Source organism: Engystomops pustulosus, chromosome 7 (genome assembly GCF_040894005.1).
Source record: "Engystomops pustulosus chromosome 7, aEngPut4.maternal, whole genome shotgun sequence".
Classification (NCBI taxonomy): domain Eukaryota; kingdom Metazoa; phylum Chordata; class Amphibia; order Anura; family Leptodactylidae; genus Engystomops; species Engystomops pustulosus.
The window spans coordinates 56475056-56489727 of record NC_092417.1 but is presented as its reverse complement, the minus strand read 5'-3'; the positions used below and the strand labels follow the sequence as shown (position 1 = coordinate 56489727).

At 43.1% G+C, this 14672-nt stretch overlaps 1 protein-coding gene across 2 annotated transcripts in view; it reads right to left on the bottom strand.

Annotated features, from left to right (window-relative positions):
• The window catches only part of PAPOLA (poly(A) polymerase alpha), a 31594-nt gene extending 19583 nt beyond the window's left edge, over nt 1–12011 (bottom strand). For both annotated transcript variants that reach the window (XM_072115989.1, XM_072115990.1), the window contains exons 1-7: nt 11816–12011; nt 2988–3155; nt 2557–2623; nt 2375–2456; nt 2161–2270; nt 1353–1406; nt 868–979 (exon numbers count right to left, since the gene is read on the bottom strand). In XM_072115989.1, coding sequence (XP_071972090.1) covers nt 868–979; nt 1353–1406; nt 2161–2270; nt 2375–2456; nt 2557–2623; nt 2988–3155; nt 11816–11823 — 601 coding nt within the window. In that variant the 5' untranslated portion in view covers nt 11824–12011. The remainder of the gene's footprint in view (nt 1–867; nt 980–1352; nt 1407–2160; nt 2271–2374; nt 2457–2556; nt 2624–2987; nt 3156–11815) is intronic.
• Between the last annotated feature and the right edge of the window lie 2661 nt (nt 12012–14672).

The window sequence follows — 14672 nt, the reverse complement described above, 5'->3', positions numbered from 1 at the left end:
ACATTTACAGATCCGATTAAAAAATGGATACCTTGCTTGTCAGTTGCCATTTTTCAATATTTTCATATATGATTTTTTTTCTTATTCCTTCTATATGCTCATATAATAGAGGGTCTAAGGAAAGATGTAAAAAAACAATGCTAATGGACTCCAAAGCAAGTCCATTGAAATCAATTGGGAAAAAAACCCTGATTTTTACACCAATGTTTTTAGCCTAGTGTTAACACAGCTGCTTCCACTTATGAATAAAAACCTCTTAAAGCAGTCAGACGTATGGCAACATGTTAAAAACATGCGTTTAAACGTGTCCCCACAATGCCATGTGTGAACGCACCATCATGGTTTCAGTGTGAAAAACAAAAATTAAAGACAAAAGGATACGACCCCCCCAAAAACTGAAGATTACAAACAAGCTATTTTTTTAGTTATTTGCTAAACAGAAGGCTGTGTCACAGGAAATGTTTCAGCTGCTCTACTTTAGAAAAAAAAAAAATTCAAATAAGTTTCAATAAACGAAAGACGGAAAGCTAAAATCACCACCAAAATGTTGAGGATGATAACACTCTTTCCTCTTGTCCCAGCAGGTCAAAACCTAAGGGTGGTGGCATACGTGGCGGTTTGAACCCGTTTTAGTCATAGACTGTACTAGGATCATTCTATGCAGTCAGTTTTGCATGGGGATAGATCATTTGTGTTACAACCTCCCCCCGCCCCCCCAACACATAGTTGCAGACTGTACTCCAAATTAACTATGAACTTGAATCATTTTAACTGAGCAAAGTTGTGTCATTTCCAACACTGTTCATGGGCATGAGAATGTTCATGAGGACTTGCTGTGAAGAATAATATATCACATAGTGCACTTACCATTAAGACTCCGTATACACCTTATGTCTAAATTCTTCAGCAGGCTATCATCTCGGAGGTCCAAGTCCTCAGGAATAGTCTGAAGTGCAAGTCTTGCAAATAAAATATCAATCTGAAAGAAGAAAAATATTGGAATGGCAGAATAGAGCAAAGTACCGGTAATAAATACAAGTGGAAGGGTACATTCACACGGTGGTTGTCAGGAAAATTTGTGCCATAGTCCCCATACTAAGTCAAAGAAGGCTTTTGGACCTTTTCTTCCCAGATTTCAGGGACAGTCTCAGCAGAAAAAAATAAACCTTATAGTCCAAGAGGAATCTTGTAAGATTCTATTGGAAATACAGGGTAGGTTGATAAATATCTGTGTCGGAAAGGCAAATTTTCCAGAAAGTTCCACCATGTAAACTTACGTGAAAAATATAAATATATTTGTATCCAAAAAAAATAAATAAAAAAAATAAATAAATAATAATAATAATAAATACCTCAATCCCATCAAAGCAAAGTTTGATCACAGGTACAAAAGCTTCTTCAACAGCCTATAAAATAGAGGCAACATATTAGACTTGTACGTAATAGATGTTGGTATTGAAGTGGAAATTTGCATACAGCAGGTTTAGAGTCAGCATTAACATGGTTTACTGCAAAATGAATGGACTTATGTCAAATGGTGACCAAAACAGAATTACATCCTGAAATAACATGGTTTAAACAAACCAAAAGCTAGTCTTGCACATTTCTCAGAAAAAAACAACAGATTATTGTCCTGCAGCTTTAGGAATGTCTTCAGTCAAGTGTAAAGTGGTTGAAAAACATGTGCGATTTCTTCTGAGAACCTGTCCACACCTGTCTACAGTGAATAAAATGGAGCCTCAAAAACAGATAAAACTTTTAGACAGGTGTGGTACCATTTTTTGAATGAAGCATTTATGTTTTGCAAAAGCCGAAAACTTCAGTCAGACTCAAACTGGCGGCAGTCACTAGCACCTATTTAAACATATTTTTTCTGGTAATAGTAATAACAATCTTTATATATAACTGGATCCCCTCTGACAACTTACAGAACTGTAATAGGACATATAAAAAGAGTATGCTCTAAAGAAGCCCCCTATTTATGTATAAAGCCAGAGAAACCTCCTGTCTGCTCCATGCGACAGTCTTGATATTTAGATTTCTCTTGATCTGTACATTACCTTGAAACTTTGATGCTTTAACATTAGTGACATTTTAACAGGTGACATTTAAAACTTCAATTGCACCACAAGAATAAATGACTAGAAGAGCAACACTTACGCGAAGGTCCTTCACTTCATCTTGCAGCTTCAATTTCTCATAAAAAGAAGAAAAAAAGTCGCTTCTGTCGACATGTCTGGGTGCCACACATAAAGCATCAATATCAGCACCTAAAACCATAAACATTACACATTAATAATTTGGTCAAGCAGTTAACGTAGAGTAAGGTGTTGGTAAACTATGTAGCTTGGATTCATTACTTAAGAGCATGTACCTTTTGTATGGACACCCAATCTGTATGACCCAAAAGTAAATATCTTGCCTCCTACATTTTCAATTACAGACTGTGGTAAATTCTGGAAAAGGGAAAAAAATATAAATAGGAAATATTTATCATTGCGTGTAAAGAAAGAGAAAAACTCCCATTAACAGTAGATATTAAGACTGGCACCTTACCCTGATTTCGCTGATCTCACGAATCCATTCTTTAACCAAATTGTTCAGTTTCCCCAAAATTAAAATTCTGTAGAAGGAATAAAAAAAATAAAAAATAAAAAATAAAAAATCAATGTTGAATATAAACATCTCAGAGTCTGAATTATAAAACCCAACATAAGTTCTGATAATTATACTATGCATCCGAACAAACAATGAAACCCCCCCCAACTTATCCAGCTGCAACCTCAAAGAAACCTCTTCTACAATATGAAGATTCATATAAGATTTTAGACTGGATTTTACAAGGGCTTCATGTGCTTAGATTCCTACAACATAACCTTCAGCCAAACCTCAACATTACATTCATCATTCCTGGAGAGGTCTGGCAAGCTCATCACCTACCAAGTCTTTTGTAAGCTGTAGGAATATAGAATGGTAATACATCTTACCTCCTTTGTAATTCTTCCTCCTCTTCAAATACACCAAAAGGTTTCAATGTTTCTATCAGTTTCTGTGTGAGGGTGCAATCGGTTTCCTTGGGAGATGCTAAACTGATAGGGGATGTGATGCCATAGTTCTTCTGGGCTTGCTGCTGTGTTCCCTGGTTTATCAGTGGACTGGTACCAACGATTTATTAAAATAAAAAAAATATATATATATTATAATTAGAAGCCAATCCAAGAAAAAATACTTCTTACAGACTAGATTATGATAAAAGCCAAAACTGAACAAGAAATAGCGATGCAATACATTGACCAAATGTGAAGGGAATCTTTATTTATACAAATATAATCACAATGCAAAACACACACAGATAAAAACACTAAAAAGGTGCCCGTGGAATGGCACCTGAGTGTGGACAAGGAGGAGTACAAAGCTCCTACACTAATGACCCCAACACCTTCCAAACAAGTTACCAGTGAAATATGTAGATGAATGACTGCCCAATATAAGTTAGAAACCCCTGTGCTGCCACAACCGCATGTAATAGGATGGCATAAATGTGTGTAATAACACCACCAACAGAAAAGACATGGGGCATAAAATGCAACTGAGAAATGCCAGTATATAGTAGATTATACTATACCACCATGTAGGAAAAACTGGAGGTGGTGGAAGAGTAGGCAGCTGGTGAGGACAAGTAACAGGTGAAAAGGCAAAGAGTGTGGGGAAGAGGACCCCAGGCGTTTCGTCACACCATGCGACTTCCTCAGGTAAGTATGTATGCATGTATATATACTCTAACATGCTCCTCCCCCAGGAGTATATAGTATATGCAGACATACTTACGTTTGATCACTTACCGCTGAGGAAGTCACATGGTGTGACGAAACATGTGGGGTCCTCTTCCTATAGCTGTTTTTTGTTACCGTTTATATCAGCTCTAGAAAAAGGGGGTTGATTTGAATTTTTATGTTTTTTTTAAATTAAATCTTACTACTTTCAGACCAGGTTGCTTTAACCCCAGGTTGTCTGATTGGCAGTATATGGGGATTTTTCCCATCATCTATTAAAAATGTTCAAATTGCAAGAGAGACTCGGGTCTTTGAACGACCAGAGGCTGATAGCAGCAGATCACCGCTCCCCGATGGCATCACGGGGAGCGACAATCTAAGCTAGAATGGTGGTGCACATGCCCCATCATTTTTTTTTTTTAATGCCACCGGCAATCGAAAAGCTAACACCCTAGCACCGATCGACGGTGTTACCAATGGGTGTTTGCTGCAATATGCTCCACCCGCAGTGTGATGTATTACTACGTTGTTAAGGGGTTAGGGGTCTCTTTTCACCTGCAAATGTTAGAGGAAGTAATGATTTAGGTCCATATTTCACAAACAACTTCTTGAAGATTCTCATATAAAATGCTATATATCAGTGATGGCGAACCTTTTAGCGGCCGAGTGCCAAAACTGCAAACTCAAAACCCCCCTTATTTATCGCGAGGTGCCAACTAAAAATTAAAGCAGTAACTTATTGCTCCCTGTTCAACAACTTTCAATCATATTGGCCTCCTGAGGACAGCAACACAGTAGAAAGATGGAAAATTTGCATAATTGTAGCTTCTTTCCAGTGTCCCTCTGTACACAGAGAATCGTGGGGCCAGCAGGAGGTCCTCCAAAGATAATCCGGCCCTGTCTACTCATTCTCCCTCTTTCTACAGTCCAAAGTAGCGAAGTAAGTATCGAAATATGACTGGAAGCAGCATCTAAGTTGTTTGGAACTGCAGGAAGATTCTTTGAGTCCTGTATGGTGTGCTGGGGCGATGGCCCGGGTGCCCACAGAAAGGGCTCTGAGTGCCGCCTCTGGCACCCGTGCCATAGGTTCGCCTCCACTGCTATATATGCTCTCATATAAAGATGAAGAAAGAAATTAGTAATCAAATTACATAAGGAATCATGGAGGTGGAGAAAAGTAACACAGGGATGTCCCTTCCTGACTTTTATAATGTTCCCCAGGACTAGTCTCGGTCTCTAATCCGTGATCCGAGTGGTTTTGCTCAAAAAATAATTATAAAATTCAGGACCTTGGGAAAGCTGGGTGAAGTACATAAACAAATTACATGGAGCTACCTGAACTATCCAGACAGAACTAATCAACCTCAGCTGGGCAACACATACACATCAGCTGGGGTATGGTGGAAGGATTGATTTCTTCTGCCTGTCAGGGACAACACAGTGAATATACACTCACCGGCCACTTTATTAGGTACACCTGTCCAACTGCTCGTTAACACTTCATTTCTAATCAGCCAATCACATGGCAGCAACTCAGTGCATTTAGGCATGTAGACATGGTCAAGACAATCTCCTGCAGTTCAAACCGAGCATCAGTATGGGGAAGAAAGGTGATTTGAGTGCCTTTGAACGTGGCATGGTTGTTGGTGCCAGAAGGGCTGGTCTGAGTATTTCAGAAACTGCTGATCTACTGGGATTTTCACGCACAACCATCTCTAGGGTTTACAGAGAATGGACCGAAAAAGAAAAAACATCCAGTGAGCGGCAGTTCTGTGGGCGGAAACGCCTTGTTGATGCCAGAGGAGAATGGGCAGACTGGTTCGAGCTGATAGAAAGGCAACAGTGACTCAAATCGCCACCCGTTACAACCAAGGTAGGCAGAAGAGCATCTCTGAACGCACAGTACGTCGAACTTTGAGGCAGATGGGCTACAGCAGCAGAAGACCACACCGGGTGCCACTCCTTTCAGCTAAGAACAGGAAACTGAGGCTACAATTTGCACAAGCTCATCGAAATTGGACAGTAGAAGATTGGAAAAACGTTGCCTGGTCTGATGAGTCTCGATTTCTGCTGCGACATTCGGATGGTAGGGTCAGAATTTGGCGTCAACAACATGAAAGCATGGCTCCATCCTGCCTTGTATCAACGGTTCAGGCTGGTGGTGGTGGTGTCATGGTGTGGGGAATATTTTCTTGGCACTCTTTGGGCCCCTTGGTACCAATTGAGCAGCGTTGCAACGCCACAGCCTGAGTATTGTTGCTGACCATGTCCATCCCTTTATGACCACAATGTACCCATCATCTGATGGCTACTTTCAGCAGGATAATGCGCCATGTCATAAAGCTGGAATCATCTCAGACTGGTTTCTTGAACATGACAATGAGGTCACTGTACTCAAATGGCCTCCACAGTCACCAGATCCCAATCCAATAGAGCATCTTTGGGATGTGGTGGAACGGGAGATTCGCATCATGGATGTGCAGCCGACAAATCTGCGGCAACTGTGTGATGCCATCATGTCAATATGGACCAAAATCTCTGAGGAATGCTTCCAGCACCTTGTTGAATCTATGCCATGAAGAAATGAGGCAGTTATGAAGGCAAAAGGGGGTCCAACCCATTACTAGCATGGTGTACCTAATAAAGTGGCCAGTGAGAGTAGCGTACACGGAAGCATAATTAGGGTAACAGAAGAAGCACTGGAGCAGCCACAGGAGTGACAGAGGTGGATTGTCATAATTTTATTTCAGCAAAACCACTGAGTTCAGGGATTAAATGAGAATGCTGTAGCTAGACTGATGCAGAAACATATCTTAAGGCATGTTTAGTTCAAATAGTTCATCCACCCCACACACACACACTGTGCCTGGCAAGTGTCCCAGCTTACATCTGCGCCCTCCCACTTGTAAGATCAATCCCCAAACTTTTTCTGCCTATGTCTAGTTACATCACAATGCGGAGGCAGGGCTGGGACGCCAAATGCATGGAGCGGGCAGGGCAAACTGACTGGAGGAGGTGGGTTACTTGATTGCGTCATACAAAAGAATAAAAGCAAATTTATCACTCATGCTGCAACCTATAAATACACGAAAAAGACTCCCCTCCTGCTTGTGGACTTGTAGTTACAGGTTCCCTTTAAACCTGTACAAAATACCATTGTCAGGTACAAGACTGGAATCACACACTCACTTTTGTGATGCATTTTGAGATGCAACCTCTGCTACAGGTTTCAAAATCTACAATGAATATCTATAAACCCAGGTGCAAATGTATTATGTGCAAATTAACATGCGTCTTCACTGTATATGAGAGTTACTAAATTTCAGATCCATAACATTACAGTATGGCAGTATATGGGGATTTTCCACATCAACCATTACAATGTGTAAATCGCACATTGTAATAAATATGCTAAAAAGAGACAGACACCGGTCTTTGTATGACCAGAGGCTGTCATAGTAACAGGTCGCCGCTCCCCCTTAAAGGGATTGACGATCTAAGCCAATATGGTGGCGCCCATTTGCTCAAAGGGTTATAACCCACGATTGATGCTAGCAATATGCAACCCTCTGCAACACCCAAGTTTTATGGAGAGGGTTCAACCCTCTCTATACACCTGCAGCCGACGTGTGACGTACTAATACGTCACATGTAGGCGGTAAGGGGTTACAGCTTCAGTCAAAGCCTTGACTGTCTGTGGTGCAAAGTAACCTTGGGGATAGTGGAGGGAACAAAACAATATCCCAGATGTGCTGGACTGGATTCAGTTCTGGGGAACAGACAGGTCAGTACATAGCACCAATGCCTTCATCATGCAAGAACTGCTGACACACTACAACCCCATGAGGCCTAGCATTGCCCTGCATGTGAAGGAACCAAGGACCCACAGCACCTGCACATGGTCTCACAAGGTGTCTGAGGATCTCATCCTGGTACCTAATGGCAGTCAGGGTACCTCTGGCAAGCACATGGAGGGTTCTCCAAGGAAATGCCTCCCCCACCTTTACTGACCCCCTGCCAAACCAGTCATGCTGGCGGATGTTGCAGGCAGCTGAAGTTGGGGAGAGAAGAATCAGCATTCATGCTGCAGATTTTCCCAATATCAAGTAGGACTTTATTAATCATAAGAGAACCAACTACACGTTGACACGTCCGAACCTTCCTCAGGTTGAAATACATTAATTTTTAAAAAAAAAAGAAAACTGTACTTTTCAATTCTTTCTAACGGGTTGCTTCTGCATGGTCAATGCTCCCGGTACAAAGCAATGTTGCCTGCTTCACACCAGATTATGAGATATGCTATCCTCAGACCTACGTCAGGTGAATGCACTTTGATGTAAATATATGTTCTTTTGTAAATTCTATGCTTGAATCTGGTGCTTTGCTTTCTTCTTCCTCACATTTTTCCAGCTTATATCCCCATCAGTCTGGTAGCCCATGCTAGAGCCAGACTCATGTGCTCAATGTGAACCTGCTCATGTGAAGAGCACTGGCAGATTCAAGCCCCATCTCTGTGTTCTCTGGCAAATTCCACTCACCCTGCTCGGTGTCGGGCTATAAGTTCAACACTGACTTGTGGACGTCGGGCCCTCATACCAACCTCACAGAGTCAGTTTCTGTAAGTTTGAGCAGACACATGGATATTAATGGGCTGCTGGGGATCATTTTGAGGGCTCTGGCACTGCTCCTCCATGTACAAAGGAGGAGGTGGTGGTCCTGCTTGGTTGTTGCCATCCTACTGCCCCTTCCATGTATCCTGGTATCTGCTCCATACTCTGGATACTGCCGACACAGCTTCCTTTTTGCCACAACTCACATTGATATGCCATCCTGTATGAGCTGCATTACCTTAACAACTTAGGAGGGTTGTAGATACCATCTCATGCTACATATAGGGTGCAAGTGCAAAAATGCAAGTGACCATAACAGAGGCCAGAAAAAATTAGAACAGAAATGTTCTGTGGTCCCCACCTACAGAGCCACTCCTTATATGGGTCTTACTGGGCCTATCAGTGTTGATTCATAACTGGACAGGTTAAGCACAAAAGTATGAATGATTTGGAGTACATTGTGTTTCTCTTTTTTTTTTTTTTTTGCAGTGTATGAACAATAAGACCAATTTTGCTGTTTATTCATGAGCAGAGAGACAGCTGGGGTCTCCCTGGCTCCACAGTGGGTTCTGCAAATTTGATAGAAAGTGGGATTAATGCTATGAGACTATTTTTCAAATCTGCAAACAGAAAAATTGACAGTAATCTTAACAGATCCTTAGTAGCATTACAGTTAATGAACAACACGTCTTATTGATGCTGATAAGTGAAATATATGAAAAATTTCAGTGTGAGCACTAAGGAGATCAAGCCCCCTCAAATAAGCAAATAGTAGTAAAAACAGTGTCACATTTTTATTTTTCTAGTTAGTGCCTTTAACTCTCTGTATAGTCGGTGGACCACCAGTAGTCCAGAGCAACTGATTGCTGCAGGAGACAGGTGCCTGCCCTCCATCAGGTAGATAAAGATGGCCTATGAGGAGAGTCCAACAAAATAAATTCACAAAAAACTAAGTCTGGATGTCCACATTTCACCTGATTACTACGGGTGAATCTCCTCCCCACTGTGTGTGAACAGGGCCTCTAGTTCTAATTGGAGAATGGCTAGTGAGTCAGATGCCGTACAAGAGGAAAACACCGAAAACCTGTGCAGGGCTCATTACAGTGATACAGACCTTCGGTTTTCGGTCCCGTGGACAATAATCAGAACAGATGCCAACAGATTCCACGGACAGACAGACTGACAGAGCGTTATCATTTCCTGTCACCGCTTTTATTTTCTCCACGGGAGTATAAAAAATTAAATACTGATGCTAAATGGAAACCTTCTGTGACTTTTAAGCACAAAATAGATTTCATTCTCATTAGAAGGACTTGGAAAATGCATTTCAATTCTAGGATTGTAACTGAACTCTGCTGCACTATTGAGTGAGCCCTCTTCACTGAGCATGGCACAGCCACTCCCCCTGTTACTGCCTTCTAAAGAAGGGACTCATAGAAAAAGGAAAGTGCTGTGCTAAGTGAAGAGATCTTACCAGTCCAGCCACAAACCTGGAATATACATTTATTTTTCACAGTCCTGCTGCTACTAGCAACACACACAGGTATGTTAACACAGATCTCCAGAACTGCTACCTAACACTGGCTGCAGTACTATTGAAACAAAAGGCTTCCACCAAATCAGTATGTTGTCAAGCAGATATACAACTTCCAGATCATGTTTCCTTCATGTCCCAACGTGGTGGCATCATCAAGAAAAGAAAGTGAGATGTAAATTGGTTGTAGAAAGTCACAGAGAAGGAGTTTAGTACAGAAGTCAAGCTCTCCCCATTTCAGAACATCCCTCTGCCACAACTGAAATCATGTGCTGGACTTCAGAAGAGGCGGTTAGTGATGTCCCTGGATATAAGACTATTAAACACAGGGACATTCTGACTCTAGGAGAGTTTGACTTCTTGGCTAAAGTCTCCACCTTTTTTTTCAGATAATGGTATGCAGGGTTTTAAAAAAACAAAACCACAATCTGAAGTGTTTAGCTTCAGGATCTGAACAATTCCTGCTGACAGGTTCCCTTTAAGCAATAGTGGTTGACTCTGGTTATTTTCCTCCATAACTGTAGAGAATGGAAATCAGTAGCAGTGATGCAAACTTGGTGGCATGTTTAAGATATCAACAATACAGAAGAGATAAACCTGACTTACACATAAGGCAACTGTCTCTACAGTTGCCACATGCTATACATCCCAATAAACATATGATACATGAACCCTCAACATAACGGATTTCCTCATGAGACATTCAGATGACTTTGTATACGACATGATACAGGTTAAAACGGTTCAGTTTGTAAATGTAATGTTAAAGGGGTTCTGCGTGTGCAGAGGATTGGATGGAGAGACTAGGTTTTTTTTTTTTTGTTTCCCAATTATGGCGTTTCAGAAGGTTTCACTGCAAACTAGTTGGCCTGCCAGGAGCATACTGTTGCCTTATGTACCGCAAGGCCACATGCACACAACACAATTAAGAAGCAACTTGCAAGAGTAACCTCCAATCACAGATGCACCCTATGGGTTTACGTTTAAGAACCAACAACAAATGTTTTGCTAGTTAACAAAGAAAAACATGTGGTGCTAGTTCCTGAACACAAAAGTTAGGTCTAAACACTTCTCCGTTCATGAGTTACCCTTACACGATGTGCTTGATTTGTGTTTCTAAACGCAGCGTGTGAACACAGCCGAAGTGCTGGATTCATATTTTTCCGTGGTCACGGACGTGAAAAGTGCTGTGCCACGGACTGATCTCCGTACAAAATATTGATACATAAACAAAAATCTTATTTCCCCAATAAGCAGCAGTGCCAACAATACAGTGTCGGCTCTGTGTACCATAATCAATATTATGCACTTGGTCCAGTCCCCAGCAGAGTGATCAGTCCGTGGCACAGCACTTCTCACATCCTGGACTGATCACAGACTAATGTGAACCCAGGTTAAGTTACTGATCCGTAGAATGAATGAGCTGTCGGTAGCTGTGGATGCCCCAGCCACATGAAGCGGGTGCTCTCCTGAAATTAGACCCCCACTGGTTATTGGACAATACTAGCCGTGAGTCATCATCAGACAGGATCTCCCCTTTATTCAGACTGAAGATAATGACTGATCACATATACTTCCATCCTATCCATACAACCACAGCCAGACACTAAGCAACACAGGGGTATTGATTTGTTGCCATGGATAGACCCGTGGGGTCAGCCAGGTAATTGGATGTATGTGATTGGCCCAGGGCTGCAGGAACACAATAGCAGGTTATGGAGTCAGGTGATGGCAGCCATTGCATCAGCCTGGTAGTACAGAGCTGTATGATCAGAGGGAGATGAGGGAGCAGCAGCCAGCACTGCAGCACCCCGCACCAGCCAGCCGCTGCCTCACCGCCGGGTCCCCCCTCAGCGGATGACGTCATACCCGCTCACTCTCCACACCCCAATACTCACAAAGGCATGGTGACCTCACTCCTCCCGCCGCCCACCGACCCTGGGCATGAGGAAGCCGGCGCACTCCCACAACAACCCCGGCTTGGACAACAACAATGAGCGACCGGAACCTGCCGCCTAAACGCTTCCCGTCTGTCCCAACATGGCGCCCGCCGCTACCACAGCAACGTTCTGGAATACGTCAACGTCGCGACGTCTGTGCGTCCTCTGCTTCGCCACGCCCATTGTTCTGTCTTGACATCATGGGAGATGTAGTTCTATACTCAGCAGCGACACCTATCGCCCGCTGAGAGAATTACTTCTCCTTCTTATACACGCAAATATGTTCACACCTTCAGGGTTTTATGAATATATAGGCAGGGACCTTCCGTGTAGCATCATGTTCTGCGTCCAGTGTAAGTAATTGGTGAGCTAGGAAGCGCTGCATAACTCATAACATAATGTTAACTCATACATAGTCTCATCACTGCTGCTTATCTAAGCTTTAGTGCCTGAATTATATGATGTGTAGGGCGCCACCTACAGTAAATGACCGGGGAGGGGGGGGGGGGGTTGCATCCGATCATTATAAAGATAATACATAATAAAAAAATAATAATAAAGAATATGTATAAACAAAATTTTATATATTTTTTAATAATACAGATACAAGCGGTGACTAATTATTCTGATAAAATAAATGGATAAAAATTGGCTAAAAAGTCAGTGTGCCGCTGTATTGCCCAGGCTGCTCTACACTGGCTATTCACAGGCGCGGTCCCACTACTGATCGGCATGGGGGTTTTGACCTGCTCCGTTTCCGACCTGGGCCGGTTCACCCCTCCTTAGACAACCTGGTGGTTCCGAGCTCCCCCGGTGTCACCATATTGATACCGAACTTAGTGCGGACACCCGATCGACATAGCGCAGGGTAGACCAGAACTCCTGGACTCAAGTGATCCGACTGCCTCAGCCTCCCAAGTAGCTGGGATTACAGGCACACGCCACCGCGCCCGGCGACTGCACAGGCGGCTCCCATAGACTAGAGGCTGCGATGTGTGTGACGTCACCGGAGCAACAGCGACACCTAGTGCTAGAGATGTGCACTGCTACTGCTGACTGCTCCAATGTGCTAGAGACCTCAGCACCAGCGACACCTAGTGCTGGAGATGTGCACTGCTACTGCTGACTGCTCCAGTGTGCTAGAGACCTCAGCACCAGCGACACCTAGTGCTGGAGATGTGCACTGCTACTGCTGACTATGCCAGTGCGCTAGAAACCTCAGCACTAGCGACACCTAGTGCTGGAGATGTGCACTGCTACTACTGACTGCTCCAGTGTGCTACAGACCTCAGCACCAGCGACACCTAGTGCTGGAGATGTGTACTGCTACTGCTGACTGCTCCAGTGTGCTACAGACCTCAGCACCAGCGACACCCAGTGTTGGAACTTGTTACTTTAACTGGAGAGTGTTCCAGTTTCCTACAAACTATAGCCCCAGGGTCACCTAGTGACAGCTCTTGTTATTCTCACTCTTATTTCCCAGGTACTGACATACAGGGGCCCATTTACTAAGACCCCTTCCACACTAGCGTTGCATTTCACGTCAGGGTGCAATGCGTGAAAAACTGTCGTTTTTAGCTGCGTTTTTGTTCCATTTTTCCTTGGAGTCATTAGCGTTTTTGCGTTTTTCACGCGTGTGTTGTTCGCGTTTTTTTTTGCGTTTTCGGTGCGTTTTTCACGCACGTTTTTAAAGTCAATGGGACTTTTTCAAAGGGACCATGGTTCGGGATAAAATGTTTTATTTAATTGAAAAAGAATGTCTTCAGATAAGTTAGCAGATGTATGCAAACATCTACAATCTTTTCTTCACTGTTCCGCGCGTATATTATCTCCTGACAAGTTAGCAGATGTGAAGAACAGTGAAGAATAGAATAAAAACAGTGAACACAGGATCATTTAAGTGAAAAACACAGCAAAGAACACAGTGAAGAAGCACCGTGGCTGAGTGAGTAGCACATCTGCCTTGCAGCACTGGAGTCCTGGGTTGGAATCCCACCCAGGTCAACATCTGCAAAGAGTTTGTATGTTCTCTCCGTGTTTGCGTGGGTTTCCTCCGGGTACTCCGGTTTCCTCCCACACTCCAAAACATACTGTTAGGTTGTTTAGATTGTGAGCCCCATGGGGACAGGGACCAGTTTGACATGCTTTGTGCAGCGCTGTGTAATCTGTGTGCGCTATATAAATAAAGAATTATTATTATTTATTAGATTACAGATGTTCGGCACATCTGCTTACTTGTCGGGAGATACGTGCGGAACGGTGCGAACAAAATAGAATGTGAAGAACAATATATATGTGTGAATAAGACATTGCAGATATATGGAAACATCTGCAATGTGTGCAGACAACTAGTGTCTGCGCTCGTGATCGTTTTTTGGCACAGCTACGCAGGCTTCCTTGCGACACAAATTGGGGGGCGTGATTCGGACTGAGTGCAGGATTTATCTTTTAAATTATCTTTTAAATCTTTTAGTTGCAAGCCCTAGCATTTACATGCACCACTTAAAAGATGGTGAACTCTGTCGGACCTGAGCGGGGAAGCGACACATGCAGGATATCGGGCGCACGATCTTAGTGAATCGCGGCAGAGTGCCTTATAGTTGGACACCTAGGGATGGAAATGATAGCTCCAACTGGAAAACAAGGTGTCACAGTGATTATTATAGTAATGCTGCCTGCACTCTGTTCTCACTCCTTACTATGTCCTGCCAGCACTGCCCCAGTCACCTGTTCTCATGTTCTCCTGAGGTTCAGTCACTTTCCCCACAGCCGGGACTCTGCCTCACATGCGCACATAAGAACAGGTGCCCAGTAG